We start from the raw sequence: 23,930 nt of genomic DNA, 5'->3' as shown, positions 1-23,930 counted from the left end.
TGTGTGTGTACGTTTATGTCATCCCCACGGGCCAACTTCTGCAATCAGGTCAAGGATTGCTTAGTATTGGAACTGAGGAAGAAAGAGAGGGAGACTAGAAGTGCCAGCCTTTCTCTCACATCTTACCCAACATCCTTTCTCCATCCCCCTCTCCACTCAAAACCTGTGTCACCTCTGACCCACGTCCAATTCACTACTGTCATTATGCAATTAACACCAATTAAGTCATTTGCCTGTAAGAATGTGTGTGTGTGTGTGTCCGCTATGTATGTACGTGCATGCTTGCGCGTATGTGCGTTAAGTATGTGGATGTGTGTGTACGCGCATATGATAGGGCAATTACAGCAGCACAAGGGAGCCTTTTGGAAGCGGAGAGCACTGCAATCAACCAATCAGCCTTCAGATGGCTTTGACATGAAAAGAGAGCGTGGCCTCTGCTAACCCTGGGGGTCAGCCCCAATTTACTCTATTTACCCACTCAGGAATGACTCTGTGTGTGTGAAGAAGGAGACACAGAGAGGGTGGGGGGGGGGGAGAGGGAATGATGAATAGGTATGGAAATGTCTAAGTTGGTGAGTGGGAGCGAAATAGAAAAAGGGTAGAAGGGAAGGGAGGGAGGGATGAGGAGCCTTGGGGTTGTTGGGCAGGTGAATTGCAGCGGGTGAGGTAGGGGTGGGGGGGTTGAGTGGAGAGAAGGGGATGTGGGGAGAGGCCTTCAGGTTGTGTTTGCAAAGCTAAAAGGCCAGCAGTTGGAGCCCATTTGCTAACAATTTCCCCTTGGAGAGTGGCTCTACACACACACACACACACCACACACTTTTCCTATTCTACCGAGCGCATATGAGGAATGACAACTTTGCACTTGGCCGGAGCTATTAAACAGCAAGATGCTCCATCATGATAATAGGACTGTTTCTGCTAAACAAAAATGTAAAAAATTACTAATACAACAGCAAGGGATTATTAGATTACGCCAGTTTCTGTCAGTTGTTTGGATCCACCCTGTTTATAAAAACCACACTTTTACATGTTTTGCATGTTTTATCCCATTAACCACAAATTCTTTATACAAGTACAAATCATGTTTACAATACTGCTGACTGATTTTCCAAAGCATACCCTACGTTTTTGGATTGATTGTCGATCTAACGAGCAGCCATGTGATTTGAAAATGAAGTTGTGGATACTTAAAAATGTACTTGAGACAAGTAATCCATCTGTGAACATGATTATTATTTTGGCAAGTTGCATTAATGATTGTAATGCAGTTGGAAATTCAACTTGGTGATGTATTTGAGAGCACTCCAACAACAATGAGTCAGCTGCCAACAGGCGCTGAATTCATGAGCTATGCTGTCAGAATATTAAACTAAAAAGACAAACAATAAGCACACAAAGGGGCTGTGAAAGGGTAATGCAAATGTTCCTCTTTCTCCCAATAAAACAAGTTGTTGTCTGGCAACCAATGCTAACATCTCAGAGCATACAAGTTTGTATGAATGAAAAGCATCCCTGGCTGCCTGGAGACAATTTTGTCTTGTGGTATTTTTGGAAAAATGGTTGGCATGGATTTAAAAATATGTGCTTTGTAGTTTCTAGGATAAAACATGCAAAACCGCTGGTCTGCTCTTCTGTAACAGCTGGAACTCAACGGAAACCCACACACAAAGAAAGTTTGTTTCCTCGGTTACACTAGTCAACCTGTACTGATTTTACACTTGAAGAAGTCACTGTTTGTGTAGCTCTCGCTACAGAACTAAACCAACCCGCTTGATCAATAGCCCAGCTGTGAGGTCTGGTACCAGGGCTGGGCCGCAGAGCAGTGAGTAAAATACAACAGGACCAGTGAGCCCCTCATCACACCAAACAAACTCCTGGCTACAGAACAAGGGGGAGGCAGAAAAACCAGAAACAGACAGAGGAACTTAAAGAGAAAAGAAAGGAGAAGTAAACACAGATGCTCAGTATTTCCAGCGCTCCTGGTCAATAATATCACATATCTGGCGAGAGGGACGCAGGTTATTCTATATCTATTGTGTGTGTGTGTGCGTGTGTATCGGAGCAAAACTGTCCTGCTCCAGGGGTCTAATATGTGGACTGTAATCAGGACCACATGACTCTGCCACAGGAAGTCCTCCAGCAAAGGACAGGAAGCAGGAACACAAGGACCACATCATTAGTCTCGCTAGTCCCAAACCCCCACAGCCAATAGGAGCCTCAGACAGGGTGGGAATGGGCGTGGTTGTTGGTGTGTCCACGGGTGAGCACATGTACTATACATTTGTATTTGTGTGTGTGTGTGTGTGTGTGTGTGTGTGTGAAGCCTGCAGGCTGGTATTAATGACTTATTTGTTTACTGAGTCTAATGAGTCCAGGTTGTGTGTGTTTGGTCGAGTCAGAGCAGAACTCTGGAGCATGCTCGGGCCTACCGCCAGAATACCGGAGCTAAATAACTACAACACACACACACACACACACACACACACACACACACACACACACACACAGATCCCCAGACAGAGAAGACAAATGAGAAACAAATGGTTCCATTGTATGGTATATACCTTGTCTCCCCTTCTGTCTTATGAGAGTGCAGTTTTGAAAATGGTCCGCCCAAAACACACACACACACACACACACACACACACACACACACACACACACACACACACACACACACACACACCTCTCCAAAAACCCCATCGACAGCCCTCCTACCACATTCTCACCGCCCCTTCCTTCGCTGCTCTGCAACCCATCAAGACTAAAGAGGCTAATTTCTGTCGATGGCTTACAGGTGGCCAGTGCAAGGTGAACCACATCCACTCTGCTGGCCGACACACACACACACACACACACACACACACACACACACACACGCACAGACACACGCACACACACACACACACACACACACACACACACACACACACACACACACTTTGAAAAAAATGCATGCCTCTAAAACCAACCCTTTTATAAACCCAATGCCAAACATCAAAGAGAGAAACACACCTTAACACACCTCAAAGGCACCAGAGACACACAGCTACGCATGTGTGCAAACGCACGCCCCCGCACCCACACACACATTAAAACATCCAAACTCAAACATATGCACGCTCGTAAACCTTAAAGCACGACAGATCTCCAACAAATGGTTTGAGGGTCAACCCTCGGGCCTGCGACTATCTCATGTTTCCAAACGCCTTCCAGTGCCTTCATAAAAAATCTTGTAACTGTTAAGAAATTTTCATGTTCAAGTTCCTCAAAGACATTTTTGCGGTGTTGCGAAAAAAAGTTCAAAATCAGCATCAATCTGAAAATGAGACTTGGAATCTTATCTTTAAAAGTTGCCTCTTGGAAATAGAAAATGCCTCAGCTGACAGCAACAATCTGCTGAGTGTGAGACGACTGTTACAAATGACAGCAATATCATGTGGAATGAGGTTCGCTCCAGCTCTAAGCTTTGTGTAATTCAGTTCCCACAATTTGCCCATTAGCTCTGAAATTTCATCACTCTTCCAAGCTTTGCACGTCGCCTTCAATATCTGTGTGCTGCATCAGCCAGAGTGTATCATCACACAGAGACACACACAGTTAGACACAATCTGCGGTGTATCTGAGCGTAGTCATATTTTGTGAGCAGAAAAGAGACAGGTGAGCGTCTGAGCTCGAAGACAGGTGAACTAGGACAATGTGCCGTTGCATTTCTCAGGTTATTTTAATGCTTTTTGATCATTCGCTCCCTCTCACATTCTTGGATATCCCTCTGTCTCTCTCTCAGTCATCTTATGAAGGTTAAAAAGCACGCTGCCAAATTACAAGACCAGGCTGAGAGATTGTGAGCTCAAACTCTTACATTCGTTCCAACCAGCAGAGGTGGGTGTGTGTGTGTGTGTGTGCGTGAGTGAGTGCTTGTGTGTGTACTTCTGCACATGCAGATTGGATTGCAGCTCTTTGAAGCCATGCCCTTGCCTTCATTAAACACAGTCCCAGAGCCTGGAACAACTTTCTGGGAATGTGTCGATAGCTTGCACAGACACACCAGAGCGCAAACACACGCACGCACACTGCACGCGCTGCAGTGCCAGTAAAAATGACCAGCTCTCTTTGAAGCCTGTGTCACTGTGCAAAGTGATAAGATGAAAGCTGATCATCCCCCTCAAAGAATCTTGCAAAGCCTCGAGTGAAACGCCGGGCCGACAAGCCCGCACCAAGGCCAGGAGGGCCCGACGGGTGCCAAGCTAACTGCTACATGCCACACTTATCAGCTGCTATCTGATTGGACGGCGATTGGGAGCTGCCACTTGGCAATTGCGGATTAAAAATGGACAAGCTCTTCTGACACAAAAAGGTCCTTTGAAGTCCTGTGGCACACATGGATTCCAGACCCAACCTGTAAATGGGGCGAGATTGAAAGAATGCTAGGTTTATTTTCAGCCACTTTAGAAGTACAGCGCCTCGTCACGCTGCTGTGGGAAAAAAGAAAAGCATAGCAGCAACATTGTGGCGCTTGTTTGCCATCCCCTGCTGTTGGCTCGTCAATAGCGCGGTATTGCAATATTGTGGTTATTGTGACAGTCCTGCCTGCCTCGTGATGTCAACAGCCATAAATCTTCATGCGAACGAAGGTAAACCACACGCATTCTGATTTCATCTTCTCGACTACCAACACCAGCTGGCTCAGACTGGAACAGACTCAATCCAACATGGTTACGATTATCAGTGACACCAAAAATGTTCCTACAATCAACCATCCGTGTGTTACCATCTTTAGGAAAGCCCAGAAGAACCTAAAAGAGGCTGACACCTGAGAGCACAATCCTGGCTAAAAGACAGTTCACTCTCTCTCTTGGTATACACACACACAAACAAACACACAAATGAGAGACAGGAAAGAGAGAGGACAAAGGAGATTGGGAGTGGGGAAGAGACGTCAGAGAAAAAAAGAAAAGATACAGTGAAAGTCAGGAGGGGTAATCCCTGTTCCTTCCCTGTAAAGGCGTGCAGACCATGAAGGAATGGCCCGCTCAAATACGTTTAAACAGGGGCTTATCCCAGCACTTTGATACACCTCTCTATAATTGCCTGTGTACATTTCTGTGTGTATGTTTAGAGCGTGTGACTGCGCAAGTGTACCATGTTGTCTTGTCTGTCAATCTTGCTCATTACGCCTAATCCCCGGGATGACACTCTCAATCCTCTCTGTCAACCTGGGCCTTTGCAGCAGCACTCAGGCGAGGAGCTGGGTTTAGCACTTGCTCACTCTCTCCGCACACACACACACAAGCACGCACACACACACTTGTCAGGTAACACCAAAGCGGATCACAAAGAGAAGAAAGCATTTTTGCTTGGCAAGAAAAGCAAACAACTATCCCACATCTGTATATGCGTGTGAGAATGCGAGAGAGTAAAGGGAGAGGGGGTGAGGGCAGCGGAGAAAGAGAGAGAGACACACACAGTTACACACACAGTCACACGCACACACACACACACGCACACTTCAGACACAAAGAAAGAGGAAATCAAGCAACACTTCCTGTGTTTGGAAATTCAAAACTGCCACAAAGCGATGATAGAGAATGACTACAAGGGAGCTTACACTGAACAGCAACGCAGTTTAAAACCCACATGAATATCTATAGCTATTCATTATTCTGTTGACTCCCCCCTTTTTCTTCCCATCTCTCCCCTTTCTCCCCTCTCTCCCTCTCATCTCTCCCCATTTTTCTTTCCACCAAAAGGGAATCCGAGAAATGTCCACAAAACATCTTTCACCAGTTGTTAATACTGTTTCTGCTTTGCCATGATAAAGTCACGGTATGTTGCCTCATTCCATCCACCCACACACACACACCCACACACACACCCAACACACACACACACACACACACTTACACACACACAACAAAGGTGGACCTCATGCATGCAGGCACACAAACATGCACTCATTTGAAGTTACAGGTCTTAACCCATCGGTTTGAAAACTAAAAATTCAGAACTTCTTGCGGCTTCATCCAAAATACACACAATTGAATCAGTCTCTTCCCTCGCTCTCTGGCATCAGAGCATCAGATGATCATGTTTGTGTGTGTGTGTGTGTAGTGGTGGGATGAGGCAGAGGTAGGGCTGACTGAGCTGACAAAACAGCTGACATCACTGATAAAACGTTTGGCCTGTGATCTCAATGTGTGTGTGGTGCTACAAGGACTCACCAGTTGGCAACAACAACTCAGATCTGGCAACCCCGTTAGGTAATTATTGGCCCCTGTTGACCTGCGGTGTTGAGGGGAAATATGCTCTCATAGGTGGTGGTGTGTATATGTGTGTGTTACACTTAAAACCCTCCCACAACATCAATGAGGCCTGTCAGTATGAATTCAGAGTATTTGAACTTTATTGGTGCACAGAGGCAGCATTTTGCAAAGCTTTTATAACAGCCAAAGTTGTTCTAATTGCCATTTTGAGGGAGCAAACGGAAACGGGACTAAAGGGGGACGGAGAGAGAAACAAGACTTTGGCAAGAATAGAAACGAAAAAAGCATTCATTTGTGCATGGCTTGTTTCCAAGTTCAAAGGGACGGGCTTGTCTTTATGTGCAAATGTGTAAAATGCAAGGGAGGTATTCCTTTGATCGTACACACACACACACAGACAGACAAATATACACACAAACAAATTATGGCTAAGCCAAGTTATTACCTAAGCAAACAGAGTTAGTCTGAATGGAATGCCTGCTGTGAGACACACCACTTCCAGACACAAAGCCTCGCGTTACAACAGAGAAACAGACACACACACACTTTACACACAAACACTGTGTGAGAGAAATAACTATGTGTGTATATAATTAGAAGGCAAAAGAATGAAGCAAACACATGTTTGGGTCTTGTTCTCTGGCCTGCACTTCAGCTCATTTGCACTGCGGTGCAAGAGGTTCTGCTAAGCCGTTGTTTTTGGTGCTGCTAAACACATGGTGTGTTGCTGGAGTACTAGGAGGTTGAAGCCGGCTACGGGTGAACACATTCATGTGTGTGTACGGTGCGTGAATTAGTCGGTATAGTTGGCTCGGGAATATCATTAGCATATAACAGTAAATACTGTAAATATAGGTTTTACCGAGCAGTGATTGTTTTTTTTCGATTTTTGTTTTTCTTTTGTGTTGACCCAGATAGATGTATATGGAGAAATGCGCACACACACACACACTCACACATGTTGTTTTATATGCCAGCAGACAAGCTTTATTGGTTAAAGGAGGAGTGTGTAGGATCTGGCGGTATCTAGCGGTGAGGTTTGTAGATTGCAGCCAACTGAAGCCTCTCCCGTGTGCCAAGCACGTAGAACAACCACGGTGGCTGACGCAAAAACACAAATGGCCCTCTCTAGAGCTGTTGTAAGGGTGCTTTCTCATCAGGGACCCGGGCCCGGACCCGAGTACACTTGACCCCAAAGTCTAGTTCATTTGATTAGTGTGAACTCTCAGGAAACCGTACTCGGGCTTGGGTCGTCGATCCGTACTCGAGTCCATGAAAAGGTGGTCTGGAGTATGGGTCATGTGTACTCGGGTACGGTTCGCATCAGGTGTGAAAACCAACCGTACCAAAACACGGAAGTGGACTGCTATTTAACGCGATTAACGTTAGCAGTCAGCTAGTAGTTTCGAAAGGGCAGGCTTTTTTCAACGCCGCCGGTCTCCTCCGATCATCCGTATATGCTCGCAGCATGCGCCAATCTCATCCTCTGAACTGCACGGCCGTGACTGATAAAGCAGGAAGGCAGTGGAGAGGTAGTTGGCGACGTTTGTTATTTTATTTAGCTAGTTTAATGGTCTGCCTCCGAAGAACAAGAATCGCTCAGCTGCTCAGTGAGCAGAAAGAGAGAGACAGCGGGGGGAAACAACGTGTACAGCCGGCATATTTTCACATCAAACTCTGTGAAATGAGGGTTTATTTCGACCAAGTTTGAGTGTTCTATGATGCTCCGCCACATCTGATCTCAACATAAACAAATACAGGTGGATGATGCAAGTGTACTCGGGTACGGAACAACTTTACTAATGTGGAAGCTGAGTGGCGGTGGAGTGGAGTGGGGGGGCAATCGTACTCGGGCAGGTACGAATCAATCGTACCTAATATGAAAACGCCCTAAGAATAGCGTAGGTCATTTGGAGCAGAGCCAGTGCTTAGAGTGTAGAAGTCAGTGTCGAAGCAAGAGAAAGGGAGCGGCGGCGACGGGAGCAAGTAAAGTTATCGACTCTGGCCCAAGCAGAAAAAGTTAACAGAGTTTGTCCGTTCTGGGCTACTGTTGATACAAGGCGGTGCAACATGTCGAACTCCGTGAAGAGGACTCGCTCCCTAGATATAAACGGCTCAATCTCAGGAAACGAAAACACAATGATTCTTATTTTCAGGTGATTATACACTAAAGAATGCACACTTATTAATATTATATTCCATTTCCAATAGATCTCCCTAAATGTCACACACTGGTCCTTTAAGAGCTCCCCCTAATTAGGAGCTATGTTTCTCACGTAAGAGGTCTGTGTCACATTTTGGTGCCTGTTCACAAATTCTTCTTCTGAAATATATCTGAAGGGAATGCAAACAAATAATTAAAATAACTTTAAGCTTACATGATCAGTCACAAAAACATCCTTCTAATGAAACCAATGTCAAACTCGACATAAAAAATTACCTCAACACCGCTCTGACTCACCTGTTATTGAGTATTTGTTGAATAATTACTCTGCCCAGCCATCGTTCATAGAGAGAGATAAAAGCAGAGAGAGGAAGAGAGGGAGGGGGTGGAGAGAAAGAATGTGACCGACAGAGAGAGAGAGAGAGAGAGAGGAGGGCTGAGAAATTAAATTGAGACGCAGAAGAGAAAGACAGATTGCGTCCGCTCTGGTATGCCATCTTTACGATCTGTCTGTGAGAGAGCTAGTGAAATTGAACTCAGGTGTAGTGTGATGCCGAAAAAGCCATTTCCCCATTAGGGCTATGGAATCTCACATAAACAAATTACACAAATACTTTCTCTATAAAAGAGAGGGTGAGTTTTTCTCTAACTGTGCAGTGAAACCTGAGCGGGGTCTTGTTTATGTGTGTGACAGAATGTTTACATTGTCCTCCGCTCCCATCTCTTCGGATGGAGAGAACGCCAGGCCTCCGACAGTCCTGTCACACTACCTGTCTGTCTTTGGGATTTTCTGTTATGGAGAACATGTGCTGGATCTCTGTGTACGTGCGCGTGCATGCGTGCGTGCATGCATGTGTGTGTGTGGGGGAAATGCCAACCAGTGCTGTGTCCTCATTACAACCAGCTTAACCACTCAGGAGTAATGAGTTCAAGGGTGGAAGGCAAAGTAGGAAGCCAAGACAAATGGCTTGGGTCAAATGACTTTGACCTAATAACTGCCCGTGATTATAACTCTTCTATGTAACATCACACACTTGTCACAAACATGTCTTTGTCTCTCTTACTAACCTTAAATTTAATCCAGAAAGTTTGCTAATGCCAGCAAAACCATGCCTCACTTTCCCAGCTGTATTGTTCCACCTGGTAGCTGACTAAAGCCGAGTCACACCAAATACAATCATTCACTTCCTCTTGTGGATTGATCTTGCCTTATCAACATCCAGGCAAATTCAGAAAGAGGGTGAGATGACTTTTCATTCAGAAGGTGCTGACTTTTGCCTTTTTGTGTTTGCGCAACTGTGCGGCTAACGAAAAAAACAAGCACCATCTGCATGGCTGACAGTGAGTGCGAGGACGGGGTAAATAAAATGTTCGATAAAAACATGGATCCTTTTCAACTTGCTAATGTTAGCTGGCTAGCTTGTGCTTGCGCACCCTGCCCACACTATTTCCTGTCCCGCCCGCTGTTTGCCATAACAAGCAAGTAAATTTCGACCTCGCCAGTTCGGGTCTGACCGCGGCATAATACAACCACAGCTTTCGAATGCTGGCCACTGAGCAGTAACACTAGAGCTCAAGCAGAACTCATTTACCCGGCCAAGTCTTCCCAAAGAGACGGGGGATTCAATCCAACGACCTTAAAGTCATAAGAGCCTTTCTCTAAACTTGAGGCTTTTCTCTGATCATGAGTTCATGGAAAGAACTGCATTATGTAAATGTATTCAAATCAAGCCAAACATCAAGCAATGGTCAGACACAAACCTCAGTGACCTGACCTGATTCATAATCCTGACACCCAGAATGAGTGCGCAGCAAACTGCGAATGCTGGTCTGAGATCAGCAGAAGGAGGACCACCCAGCAGTGGAGCTAATCCCATAGCTGCAGGGTTGAAGCCTTGCTGCGTACACACTCTGACAGGCTAGGCCTCTCCTGGATAGGATATTAGAGTGGAGTGAAAGTACAATGGCACCTATTGATGACTGGTGTTAGGTTTTATCCTTCCATGCTTTACTCTGCTTTTGGTGAGAAAGAATAATCAAGTAAGTCTCTCTTGCTCAGTTACCTCTCTCCCACCCTCTGCCAGCTGGTGTACAGTTCAACGGAGTTTTAATTACAGGTGGGCAATAGCGGTGGTTTTAAAGACACAGGATGATAAATGTGGTTTCCTCTGAGAATTCTGATTGTAAAAGCTGATATCATATTTTTAGGTCTTCTCATGACGATAGAGTGTAGTCTCTAGCTAATACTGTAGTACGCATTATAGTTTTGAGCAAATTCATCAATGTCAAACAATCAGACTTTTCATAGTCAAAGAGACGGACAAAAAGCATAAGCGAAAGTCACAAAGTACATAAGAGACCCCTGACATGATACAAATAACAAAAAGGTCTCTGGCCGAAAATGAACTGGGGATATTGTGATTACTTTAACCACACAGCCACCAGAACACCCAGAGAAAGGTGATTTTGGTAGAAAAACATGTTTTGGTATTGGTACCAAACATGTTTTCAGGTACTCAGGTACAGTAACATATTTATACTAGTATAAATGTTTCAAACAACACCCAGCCTTAGATACAAAAATTCTAACACACAAATACGGAGTCAAAAACTGAGACAGTGATGGGCTGACCTGACCTGACAGATGGTTTGTTACACAGAACCATCTGAGAAGCAGTCATGGGAAACTGTTTGGGAAAGGGCAGGCACTTTAAAAAAAATACTTGGCAGGAGATTGGATGAACAATCTGTCAATCAAACCAGAAAACCAAAGCCAATTGGGAAAAGAGGAAAAACATCGCTCTTCATTGCTCTTCTTTCAATGAAGAAATACTCTCCAGTTCTGATATAACTGATGCTATTGCAGCATCAAGCATGTTTTGATTCCCACAGAAATGGTAGCATGGAGTTGTTTACTGCTCCACTAGAGGAGTGGAGAATCGCTTCCCAAGCAAATAAAGGATCGCAATGCCAATCAGTCTCAGATATCAGTGTTAAAACAGTTTCAACAATGCATACGGCAAGATAAAATAAACAGAAAAATACAATTCTGTACTTTCGAAACAAGCTGTGCTACAGGAAATGAACTACTTCCCTGTGTGCAGTTCGGCGGCTACGTCAGAAAGCAACTGACCAGTTGGAGTATGTAGAGTATGTAAATTATGTGTTCAACGCAACACACCCACAGAACTACAGCTTCATGAGTGACTCAACTTGGTTTTGATAAAACATATTGTAATCGACCGCTTTGCACCTAAGGTTACTGTGGGCAACCACCTCCGCGTTGAGCTTCGACGGCTTGGCAGAAACACAGAGAAGGCCCACTGCTGGTTCTGCTTTTTCCCGTCAAACAGACTCACATCAAACACAGAGCCGGCGGCACTGTACAAGATACAGAGATGGAGAGAGAGAAGAGTAGAAACAGAAAGAAATGACAGAGATGCACTGATTCAAAGCAACCCCCAAAGTGGCAGCCTGGGGATAAACAACCAATCAGAATAAGGATCGCTGTCTAGCCCAATCAGAACACATTCCAAAGAGAATCCTCTCCAGACCCAACCGACGGACCCCCGGAGGTATGCACATAAAATAAGACACAACATACACACAATGTGACCTAGATACACGGCAGCATCTTAGCCAAGGTCCTGACCATGTCTGGCCTTAGCATGACTAAAACCCAGGGAGTCTGTATTCAATCTACCGCCCGTCTCAATCCCTTCTCCCTGCTGTAACTGTTCATCTCTTTGTCCGTCCTGGCAACACTAGTGCAAACAGTGCTGTTTGTATGCAAGCTTGTGTGTGTGTGTGTCCGTCCATGTGTGTGTGTGTGTGTGTGTGTGTGTGTGTGTGTGGGTCCATGATTCCATTGCAGACAGATGGGATTGGTGTCTGGGCTCATTCCTGGCAAGGATACCCTCGTTTCAGAGAGAGGAGCAAGGATGATAGTTGCGGGATGCGGACACACGGATGTCAGTGTGTGTGTGTGTGCGTGTGTGTGCCTTTATGTGGTGTGTGTGTGTGTATGTGCACAACTGTGTGTCTCGCTGTGCTTGTTGAGGAGGGAGACTTCTCTTGGTATGAAGTAACAAGAATACAACATGCAACAACGGTGTAGAGATTTTTGTGTGTGTGCGCGCACACACACAAACAAGTCTGTGCTTGCCTGCTTACAGTATGTGTGTGTGTGTGCTTGCAGTTGTGTCTCTGCCAGTGTGTGTACTGGGTTGCATGAGAGTGTGTGGTTGTATAGATCCCCTCTTGGCAGCGACAGTGTAAGCTGAGGAGGGTCTTACATGGGCTTTAATCCTGTGCTGAATGTCATCGTACAAGTGTGGCTTTTCCACGGGCCCAGATAAGAGAGAGAGAGAGAGAGAGAGAGAAAGAGAGAGAGAGAGAGAGAGAAAGAGGGAGTTCTACTGCACAAAGTTGTCTGCATGTGAGCATAAGCGCATGCATGTATGGGAAAGACACCCTTGTAAAGTAGCCTGACCCATTGGGTTGATGACAAGGATTATAGCAGTGACATACAGTAAGCTGTGACAGAGCAGCTACAGCACTAATCTGCTTGTCTAGTGATCTAGTGACAGAGAGAGAGAGAGGCCACTCTGACATCCAATTCTAAGGTTTCACTGGAAAACACAACCTGGCTAAAAACGACAACAAGCTGAGCTGTGTTGAACTAACTTTCGTTCAGGCCAGGGGGTTTATACACTTTTTTCAGCGTGGGGCCCAAATGAGAAGTTTATTCTGTAGCCCCAAGACTCAGGGGCTTTAAAACATTTTACAACCCATGTCATATGGGTACCCTGCAGCAATAGGCCTGTGACCCATTTTGGGATTTGAAGCCTAAATTCAACAAACATCGTGCAGGTTTGAATAGGTCACTGATATAGAATGTCAGCGACTCTTCTTTCGCGGAAAATAAACCTATCATAGCTAATTACGCCGCGAGACATCAATTATGGAAGAAGGTGTTGTTCTTCCAACAAATGGCAACACAGCACATCCCGCTTTTTACGAGCCTCCCGGAGGTGGACGACCTTTGGGATGGTGTTGGGCTAGCGTGAGAAATAAACTGCAGCCTACTGTTATACGAGGCCTAATTAGTGGGCAGCCCCTAATGTTGAGTGGCAGTCCAAAGGTTGTTGATGTTATTACAGTAGCGCCGCGATAGCCCGAGTTATGAAGCCTCTCCGCTGACTCTGCACCGGGATGACTTTCAGCGGGAGGAAACAGGTAAATTCCTGTTAGTTTTCCCCTTCAATCCTACACGGAGTGTCCGATAGCAGCTCTGGCATTTCTAGAATAGGGAAAGAAAATAGTGAAATTCCTTCTGCTATTACTTATTAAAATACATTTAGTGTTATTTCTCCGCCACAGTGTTTCCGCGGGTGTCAATCTTGATCATAAATGTTTGCTTTCTATTAGGCGATTTAAGTGTATGCATGTCCGCGCATGTGTGTGTGCTTGAGTTGAGGCATCACAAGCGCTATATGTTGCAGGGGTGTGATATCCTTTAAGTGAGCGGTACAATATCAGTAGTGATCAAGTGTCACATATATAGTAGAGTCAGCAGGTGTGAGTCCTCTAGTTTGTAGCAAGCCCACCTCTCTCTGCCCCTGAATATCTCCCTCTTGCCTAGGAGCAGTGGACACATCTATGATTGGCAGCCTAGGGGTGGGTCTATATGTTAAAAACACAGTTTGGGGAACAACACAAGATTTACCCAAGACCTGAGGCGGTGTGGTATTTTTAGTGCTTTTGGTGTGTGTGTGTGTGTATGTTCATGAGAGAGGGCGAGAGACAGAGAGAGAGAGAGAGAGAGAGAGAGAGAGAGAGAGAGAGAGAGAGAGAGAGAGAGGGAGAGATAGAGAGAGAGAGAGAGAGAGAGAGAGAGAGAGAGAGAGAGAGAGAGAGAGAGAGAGAGAGAGAGAGAGAGGAGAGAGCACAGGAAGTCTGAGGAAAATAACAGGTTTAAAGTCAAAAGGCTGTGATTCCCTTTTCTCTGTCTCCAAATCCCCATACCTCCCTCCATCAGTGCCTCTTTGTGGATGTTCAGACTTTCTCTTTGGGATATAATCCATCTCAAACAGGGGGATCTGACCTCCAGACCATCCCACGAGTTCTCTTTTGCACAATAATTTGGCTCTCCAGCTCTCAAACACGCACACACATACCACCAAACGCACGCAATTGCTCGTCGGTGCCTCCCCAGGTGCGAGTTTCTCCTGAGGGAAGGGCTTTTGTGTGCTGCCATCTCAATAAGCTCACAAAACACCCTTATAATCCTGCCAATCTCTCTCTCTCTCTCTCTCTCTCTCGCTCTTTCTTGATCTTTCTTTCACACACTCACAATTGGCTGCACACACAGTAAGAACTTGCTAGAGATATTGAATCAATTACTCTGTTTTTTTACCTCAACATGAAACAGATCCACCACAATTTCTGATCTTATATCTAATTTGTGCTCTATTCTTGGTCTCAGCAAGTCACAAAAATACCTGGGTGTATCTTGTGGCAATGGCATTTGAAGAAGCGATGGAGATAACTGATAAAAGGGTAAAACAGAAGAAAAAAAGGGAGGGAGAGAGAGATGAAAAATAGCGACAGCTTGAGGTGTGCTGATTTACGACTGTGGGCTGGCGGAGCCATTTCTGCACAGAGAGCAAACCAGAGAGGAGTTTACAGACACAGACTGAATCACACCTGGCATGTTCAGACAGAGAGAGCAGGATGAGGTGGTTCAGTAAAAGTATTTCAACTTACCGTACCTACAAACTTTGAATGCTTCGATAATTATAATTTTAAAAAGGTAATCACACATCCATGCCGTGTAAATTCCCATCCAGCCAATCAGGATGCAGCCATTTTTTTAGGGGTTGATGTTGCAGCACTTGCCGCATGTTCGAGATTATGAACCTGAGCCAGTGAATTAGTGGTCGTAAATGAGAAAGCACTATAGCGTCATTTCAATTACATACCAGAGAAAGAGAAGTAAGTGCTTATTGTCTTCTGGCAGGCGTGTTTGTGCACTTGAACAGAAAACCTCCAACAACAACGACGGGGAAAAACACTTAACTACCACATTGAAGCATGATGCTTTAATAAAGCTAGTGAGGTCAGAGCACTCAGCAGTGCACAGTTCAAACTGAGAGCGAGGCAGCGCTGAGGTTATCTGATGAATTGGGGATGTCGACCAGACTCTATAAAATACACATCTTCAAAAGGTCGTGTGACACGCTTGACAAAAAGTTTAAATACCCTGTGTGGTTTATTGTTCAATTTTTACTCTAAATGGACCAAAAAGTTAATACTTTTAACAAAACTGGAACTAATAAAATGAAATCCTTAGAAATATATTGAAGAAAAACTCATTTTGAAAAGTGCAACTTAAGTTACCCTGGGGCACTGGACAGCGTGACCAGTGATGATGTCTGGGCTCATCGCCCAGTGTGGCTGCAAAGGGGATGCTGACTCAGGCCATCATCAGCGACCGTATGACTAATCCCATTTTGGTCCCACTTGGTTGGCTTGGATGAGAGAACGGCTTCCCACTCTTGATCTTTAATACGGTGTTAGAGGACAGTACTCTGAATCACTTCCATCACCTCCGCTCCCAAGCGGATGGCAGACATCCGGCTTAGGGTCAGTTGAGGTGAGACCTAAACAATTAACTGGCTGCTCAGATGGTGGGTTGGGCTGCCCTCCATCAACTGAGTTACCTGGACAAGACTGCTTAGATTCATTCTGATTAGATGAGCAAATTTCCACCGCATGGATAAGCACTGATGAGCAGGAATTTACTTGTGATCATAGAACTTGAATTGCAAAACCTAAAATATTCGCTCCTGCACATTTGCAGCGTTGCACGAGCGATTGTGTGTGTGGCCGTGTCTTAGCGTGTGTAATGAGTGTGTTGTGGGTGGGGAAAGGGAGCTTACTCAGACAAACTGCCTTGTGATCCACACATCAGGTGTCTAACTGTCCTCTCCTGCGTACGACTTCAAGAAAACCACAAAAAAAACAGGAATAAACTTGTCTGCCTCACAACATTGCCAGTCCTTCCGTCCCTCCTCCTCTGTCTGCTGCATGGGCTCTGAAGAAGCGTCTCTGGATCCTGTCTGTCTACAGCTTCATACACCAACAGTGATAAAGCAACTCTATCAGCGCTCTCCATTCACCTACTTAAAGGTAATCATTTGTGTGACATTTCCAAACAGCAATATATCATCATTGTCAAATTAATCATAATGCCACAGTAGCCTATAAAAATAATCAAGACGATTAAGACTGAGCTCCAATCTCACGCCAAAAAAAAACACTGCTTCCTTTCACACGCAGGGTTTTTGCTGCAGGATGCAAAATTCCTGCCCTACTTCAGTGAGTAAATGGGGCATATTTAACATTCATATTTTTTTTTTGCATTCAACAACTACACCCATTAGTCTTGGACCTGTGTGCCATCAGATCCTCATGGGAGTAAAGCACAATGTACCTTCACAAGAAGACGGCCTTTTGAAACATATTTCAGGTGTTGTTTCAGGATGGACTGAAATAGATACAACATGCAGCGCACTCAGATGTTGTTGCTCAGGTGTTGCAGAGTTATCGACTCCTCTCCACTCATGTTCAATCTAGTGCAACGACCTTTGACCTCGCAGACTGATGACGCTGACAGCTGGCTGAGGGATGGCCTCGGTCAGACGCCTCTACTGACCTGCGAGCTGTGGTTCACTAGTCACCAAAGACATACTGCACAGCACGGCTACACCACATGTGTGAGGAGATACATACCCAAAACATTACCCAAATGCACACACGAGTATATATGCACACGTGCACACACTTTTACACACAATCACAGATACACCTACACACCTAATGAAAAAAGACTAAACAATTGTCTTGTATTCTCTCTTGAATGTCTAGAAAAAATCCAGAGTGAAACCAATGTATATCTTAATTAACACTCACTAAGTGTTGATTACACGGGGAAGATGTTTCTTTAGGCGCCTTGTAAAAATATGTGCCAGCTTCAGCTTGTAGTAATTAATGTTTGGGGTGTGTGGTTGTTTACACTGCAGATTCATCGTGGCACGCAGGGCAGAAAAAGTGGCCCGGCAAGTTCGACCATCTTAGATGCCGCTGGCAGACTTTTCTTTCAAAGCCAACCTTGAATTAAATGTCATGACATTTTGTTTACTGCTGAAAGGAATGTGAACGAGGTGACATTAAAAGACAGACGTCTGAGCTGTAAACTGCTATCATCGTAATTATCAAAATTCTAGACGTTGAAAGGTGAAGTCATTTCCCACAGTCAATAACTACATGGTTTTATTTTCCGATATCAATTCCATTCACTGTGAGACTGTTTGGTTTTGCGGTTTCAAGGAGAGACATTTCATCAGAGAACACAAAGACGGGTAATCATAACTGCTGCAGGGCAGAATATTCATAAAGCACCCACATCGGGATCACCACACCCAGCCCGGTGTCACTGACCTTTACTACTAGTCTACCGCAGAGAAACAAAAGGCCATGCAATGCAGTAACCCACACAGTAATCTGCCAAATGGCAACAACATCACTTCAGTACCAAGGAGAGTGCATTATCAATAAACATTTTACTCTGCAGCAACAATGAGTACCATCCTCACTGTCAACAATTTGATTAGATTATGAATAAAATCAGATATGATACCTGTGGATCCTTTAAACTAACATTAGTGGAACAGTTTTGCAGCCACAAATATACCACACTCAACTATTTCTCTGTTACTGTCATGCTCACATACGCAGCAAAAAGCACACACAAAAATACACTTACCTAGCTCTGTATGTTTCTAATTTGTGCCTGGTTTAAGTATTCAGTTAACTCCAGACAACAACAATTACAAGATAATTTCCACTTTTAGATTCCAGTTTAAATCGTTTTCTGTTTCATACAAACAAACTTGCCAATGACTCGGAAATAATTAGAAGAACACACCTCAAGACTTGCAGATAATTGTAGATAAAAGTAGATAATTGTAGATATTTAACAGTCTCTTCTGCACTATATTCACTTTTTTAATAGTCGTGTGTCACAGCAGTTACTCTGCACTATATTCAGTTTTAACAGTTTTCTTCTTCATCTTGTATTTTTATATCTGGTATATTTTTTTGTACTTTACACTACTAACTTTTTTTACTGCCTTTTTACTAACATGTTTTTGCACTATGGAACTGTGATGCTGGAAACTTGAATTTCCCTCGGGATTAATAAAGTTACTATCTATCTATCTATCTATCTATCTATCTATCTATCTATCTATCTATCTATCTATCTATCTATCTATAAGCAAGCTTAAAAAAAAGAAGCTTGTCTGTCTTAATACGTCTGTGCACCAGATTTTTGTTTTCTTTCCATTTTTGCAGTAGCGCATCTCTTGTAGACTGTAGCACAGTGCAACCAATTATCTGGGGAAAAAAATCCTTCTGGTGCTAATTCAGACTGGGACACAGATTTACGTCAAATAAATTCTGCAATTTACAGTATATAACCTGCTCAATGATATTAAACTAATTAATCTTAAATAGAAGCATTTTTGAAAAGCAAACCAAATGTCAGTGGGCCCCTTTAAGGACTAACAGGCAGAAAACACTGTAGGAACACTACAAAGCTACCAGAACAGAGATAAATAAAAACAGCAGATATAGCTCACTGCATGATACAGTGAAAAACATATTAAGGTTCAGGTTCAATAGGATTTATCGTCTTGTCAACTAAATAAACAGAGTCCTGCTTGCTTTGCTTCCATGGCTGTAGTTTGGGTTCTTGACTTTAATAGGTTGTCAGATCAGTTGAGGACAGTTTTGATAGGGAGGAGCGCTTGGACTTGAATTTAGAGCCAAACAATCAGGATCAGCCAAGCAAGTGACAAGCACAAACATGACTTTAAAGGGATAGTTCAGATTCTTTTTAAATGGGGTTGTATGAGGTTAGGTAAGTTGTTATCCAATGTCAGTGTATTACCTACAGTAGATGATGATCGGCACGCCCCCAGCTTTGAAAAACAGTTAGGAGTTTCGACACAGAAGCAGAGCAATGTACTGCTGTGGACGGGAACAGCAGCAAAATGTATTTTGGCCACCTAAAGAAAGAATCACCTAAAGAGAATCAATATCAGTTTAAGTGTACACTATATTTAGAATATTTTCACGTTTTACCTTGTTGCCAGGGGAACTGAAGCCGTTATATCCATCTATGCTCGCTTCAAAGCCACCAGACTCCTTTGACAAAACCAATTGCAAAAACAGTTGCAGTTGGGAGTTGCTGGTCTACCGCTGCCTCGATCAGTAAGTTTGTTTGTGTTAGTGTTTGACTTAAGTGATTTAAAGGGTTAGTTCAGATCACAAAGTTACAATAACACAAACAAAGACAAGTAAAATTATTGTTTTTGTCAAAGGAGTCTGGTGGCTTTGAAGAGAGCATAGAAAAATGGCTTTAGTTCCCCGTCGGAAAGGGCTGTCTGATGGCGAGGGAAAATAGTCAAAATATTCTAAATATAGCGTACACTTAAACTGATGTTTAAGCGTTTAAGTGTGTAAGAATATGTTTTGCTGCTGCCCCCCGTTCAGAACAGTACATTGCTTAGCTTCCGTGCTGGTACTCCTGTCTGCTTCTCCGAAACTGTGACTAGACTATGGATAAGTACTTTCACAACCCCACTTAAAAAAATCCAAATTATCCCTTTCACTAAATTGTATTGCAGAATAATAAATGGGATTGAGAAGCTGTTGCCCAATTTCATTTTCCCACTGAATTTAGACTGCTTTTTCTAGACCTGTTTAAGCCACGAATACACAATAGCGAGTTACTTACTGGCATACACAATGTAGATATACAAACACTGTATTCAGTGCAAACACAGCATGGGCAAATGAAAGCCATCTTCTTGACTTGTTTTAACCTGAACAAGGCCTCACTCCTTCCTGCTTGCACACACATGCGCACACACACACACACACACACACACACACACACACACACACACACACACACACACACACACACACACACACACACACACACACACAAACATATTTCTGTCCCCACTTGGAAAGCCTCTCAGCTTCTTTTCGCTTCATTCAGTACAAATAACTTCACGGTGGGATAAAAGCATAATGTTTCCAGAAAACCTCTTCCCCCCACTTTGCTTCACTCTTTTGGCCCCATGTTCTCCTTCACTTTTTCCTCCAACCCCCTTCTCTTGTGCTCTCTGTCCAAAAGGACATTCTTATTTCATTAGAGGGGGGTCTGGGAGGCCAAGAGGGTAAACAAAACCTCTGTAATCAACAGCAGGACATACACAACTGAAATGAGCCAATCAGGACCCAGTGTCCTTTCAGAGAGAACCATGGCTAACCAATACAAATCCACACCTGGAAGCTCAGAGCTTCGACTTGCCAACTCAAACTCAGCACTTAGGTTTGTGTGGAATTCAAAATGTAGCCTAGTGCTGGGAGTCAAGGTTATCCATAAGGAACACCAATCAAAGCATGCATGCCTGCAAAGACACCGATACACACACATGCACACACAGATCCCCGGCTATTTGTCTATCGGTGCTGTCATCTCTGTTTGCTCATATTAGGGAAGGCTCACTCAGGGACAGGATATGGGGATTAGGTCCGGCCTTATTGCGCTGTAGCTACACACCGCTAAATGGCTCCCATCTGTTCTCCTATTGAGAGTGGCTAATACACGTTAGCTGCGCTCGCATTGTGCACGGCCAGAATAACAGCGGTGGATAGATGAGCAGCACTGATATCGCTAGCCACAACACCATTCAGTGCTAAAGGCTAATGTGCCTGGCTTATTCTATTAGATCGGGATAAGGAGCACTAATACACACACGCATATACACACACACCCGCGCATACACACACCATCACGATATCTGATCGGAGATACCGAAGCAGTAGGCTAGTCACGGATCCGGCTCTAGGTTTACCTTGAAGGAATATACGTTAGAGCAAGGGCAAGCGAAAATCGAGGGGAGAGGTGGAAAGAACAGGAGTGATGGAAAAAGATGGAGAGATGGAAAGAGAGGGAGAAAGGGGGCAGTGTGGTCTGTTTCATTACGGTGAATCCTGACACTGCTGCATTCTCAGCACACATGGACTGGATTATAGGCTATGTGGGCTGCTCCGGCACTGTATAGCTCAGCAACGCTCTCTTGCACACACACACACACACTTGCAAATGCACACACAAACATCATAGCTAAATACACTAAAGCTTTGCACTGCAGGAACACAAACCATTTGCTCACACACAAGCTATAGGACTCTTAATCCCAAAAGCAGCACTAGGGCAAAGTGCACAACTACTAAATCATTGAGGTTAGAGACAGAGTCTGCTTGTGATGGTCCACCTGTGGATTACTGGGGGAAAAGAATGAGATGCACTGGAAACTATGAGTGTACCACGCTGTCTGGTTTTCTTTCGCGTTCCCACATAAATACATAAGCACCCTTCCACTTTCCCTCTCTTTTCTCCGTCTCTCTTTCTCTATCTCTCTATATGTACATTTACAGATTATTCGACGTCTCTCTTTGTTTTACACACATGTATTAGCTCCAAGCAAAACCATCACCCTCCCTACACAGAGCTCTTTCCGTGTTCAAAGGCATCCTGAGTCTATGGGGGGGCTTCGATATAAAACCCCCCAAACAGGAATTATCCTTTATGACTCTGCATTCTTCGTTTTATGCTTTTTCAGCTTGCAGCCTTAAAAAAAAAAAAAAAGCTCCATGACTGTTCTGTGTTGTATTGTAATTAACTACCGCACACTGGCACACAACAGGGTGGGGTAGCGCGGTAAAACTTTACTACGACTGAAAAAAAAGAAAAAGAGGCGGGGAGAGACAGACTCGTCCATCTCTGGTTTTTCTCATTGTGTCGTTTTTATCACCTCTGGGCCCTGGTACGCTCACTTAAGGCTGCTGGGTTTGTACTAGTCTAATACCACACTGTTACCTATATTGCCACAGAGTGCACACACAGCATGCGGCGCAACCAGCACTTCATAGAGAGGCAGCCATAAACCTCTGAATCAACTGAGGCTCTTTAGTCGACTGAAATTCATAAGCAATGGGGAAAAGGAGCCGGCTTCTATTACACTCTCCTCTGTCAGAGTTGGGTAATGCTGTGGTTATTGTGGTGCCATCAATGTTCCCGGCTAATGGTTACTCGAGCCCACTGAAGAAGCCTATTGTGTAGAACATGATTAAAATATCTGGAGCTGATATACAGTACTACACCCTGGCTAAGAGTGTCTAAAAGTAGTTTGAAAAACATCACAATAGCTGTGCAAAAAACTCACTGTGGACAAATGGATGCAGGGTTCCCATGACGATGGTCATCACGCCCATATTCCCTCTTCATCGTCCTGTGAAAACATGGGAAAAAATCATCATCATTATCAATCCATTAACCAGGAGTACCTTATGTATGTATGAGGCAGAAAATGGTTTCATTTTAGACCAAACCATTTAATGTAAAAGCTCTGGCCCAGTGGTTATGTCTTCACAAGTAGAGTCTCATTGCCTAATCGTATGGTCCTCCTAACCCCTTGTGAATTTTAATCAAAACAATCCTGTTCATGTTCCTCATTCAGAAAAGCTGCGTATGATATCATAAAATGCTTTCCTCGGTGTGATTATAGGAACCAATAACCAAACACACAAGGGGTTTCCTTGGGGCTGAAACTGTGCAGACAAGAGCCCTGCTAACAGGAAGGCTAATTCACTCAGACACTAACATTACAATGGATAGCATGAGCTGGCAGCTCACTATTATCCAAGCTGTTGCCTGCGTAATGCTAAACTAGGCTACGGCGATGTCGGGTCTATGCTACGCAAGAGCAAAAAAAACAAAAGGGCCTTGGCTGCAGTCCACAGCGGCTTTGGTTGGACTGAGTGGTTGTGACAAGCCCGGTAAACTCAGTAGGCTACACCTAAGCAGCTAAGCTATAGATATAATGGCCTTTCAATGGAACTTGCTAGATGCTAAATGCTAACATGCAGTTAATGGCTGTGACAGGCCCCGTAAACAGAGCCAAGCTTATAACCACTCATTCTGCCAGGTTAAACACACACACATACACACGGGGACACACAAACAGGCCAAATACCATATGCTACTTCTCATAAACCTGAAGCAGGCAGCATGTTAAAGGCTTAGAAAAAAAAAGAAAAAAGAAAAAAGGTTGTATAATTGTGTCTCTGATAAACACTTGCTGTTTTCTATTTCCTTCCGAGGCTGCTGCCAAGTATCTGGCAGTGGTGCTGGCATGGCAAAATAAATGAGAACAACGTGAACGCAACATGCCCGTCAGAACTGCACACACTGCATGCTGAGACACAGACCTGGGGTGCATCTCGAGAGGCTAAATCCGCTTCCTGCGCTTGTCTCCTCTGATTAGATTTCACCTGTCCTCATATTAAGTAGAGGA

General features: G+C 44.2%; 1 protein-coding gene across 1 annotated transcript in view; it reads right to left on the bottom strand.

The window, feature by feature from the left end:
* Window positions 1-23,930, bottom strand: part of LOC141771955 (ERC protein 2) — a 177,140-nt gene that overhangs the window by 16,402 nt on the left and 136,808 nt on the right. Inside the window, exon 19 of the mRNA XM_074642504.1 lies at window positions 22,800-22,865. Coding sequence (XP_074498605.1) covers window positions 22,839-22,865 — 27 coding nt within the window. The 3' untranslated portion in view covers window positions 22,800-22,838. The remainder of the gene's footprint in view (window positions 1-22,799; window positions 22,866-23,930) is intronic.

The sequence above is a fragment of the Sebastes fasciatus genome, chromosome 8 (assembly GCF_043250625.1).
Source record: "Sebastes fasciatus isolate fSebFas1 chromosome 8, fSebFas1.pri, whole genome shotgun sequence".
NCBI lineage: Eukaryota > Metazoa > Chordata > Actinopteri > Perciformes > Sebastidae > Sebastes > Sebastes fasciatus.
The sequence above is the reverse complement of the archived record's forward strand: the minus strand, read 5'-3'. Positions and strand labels throughout refer to the sequence as shown.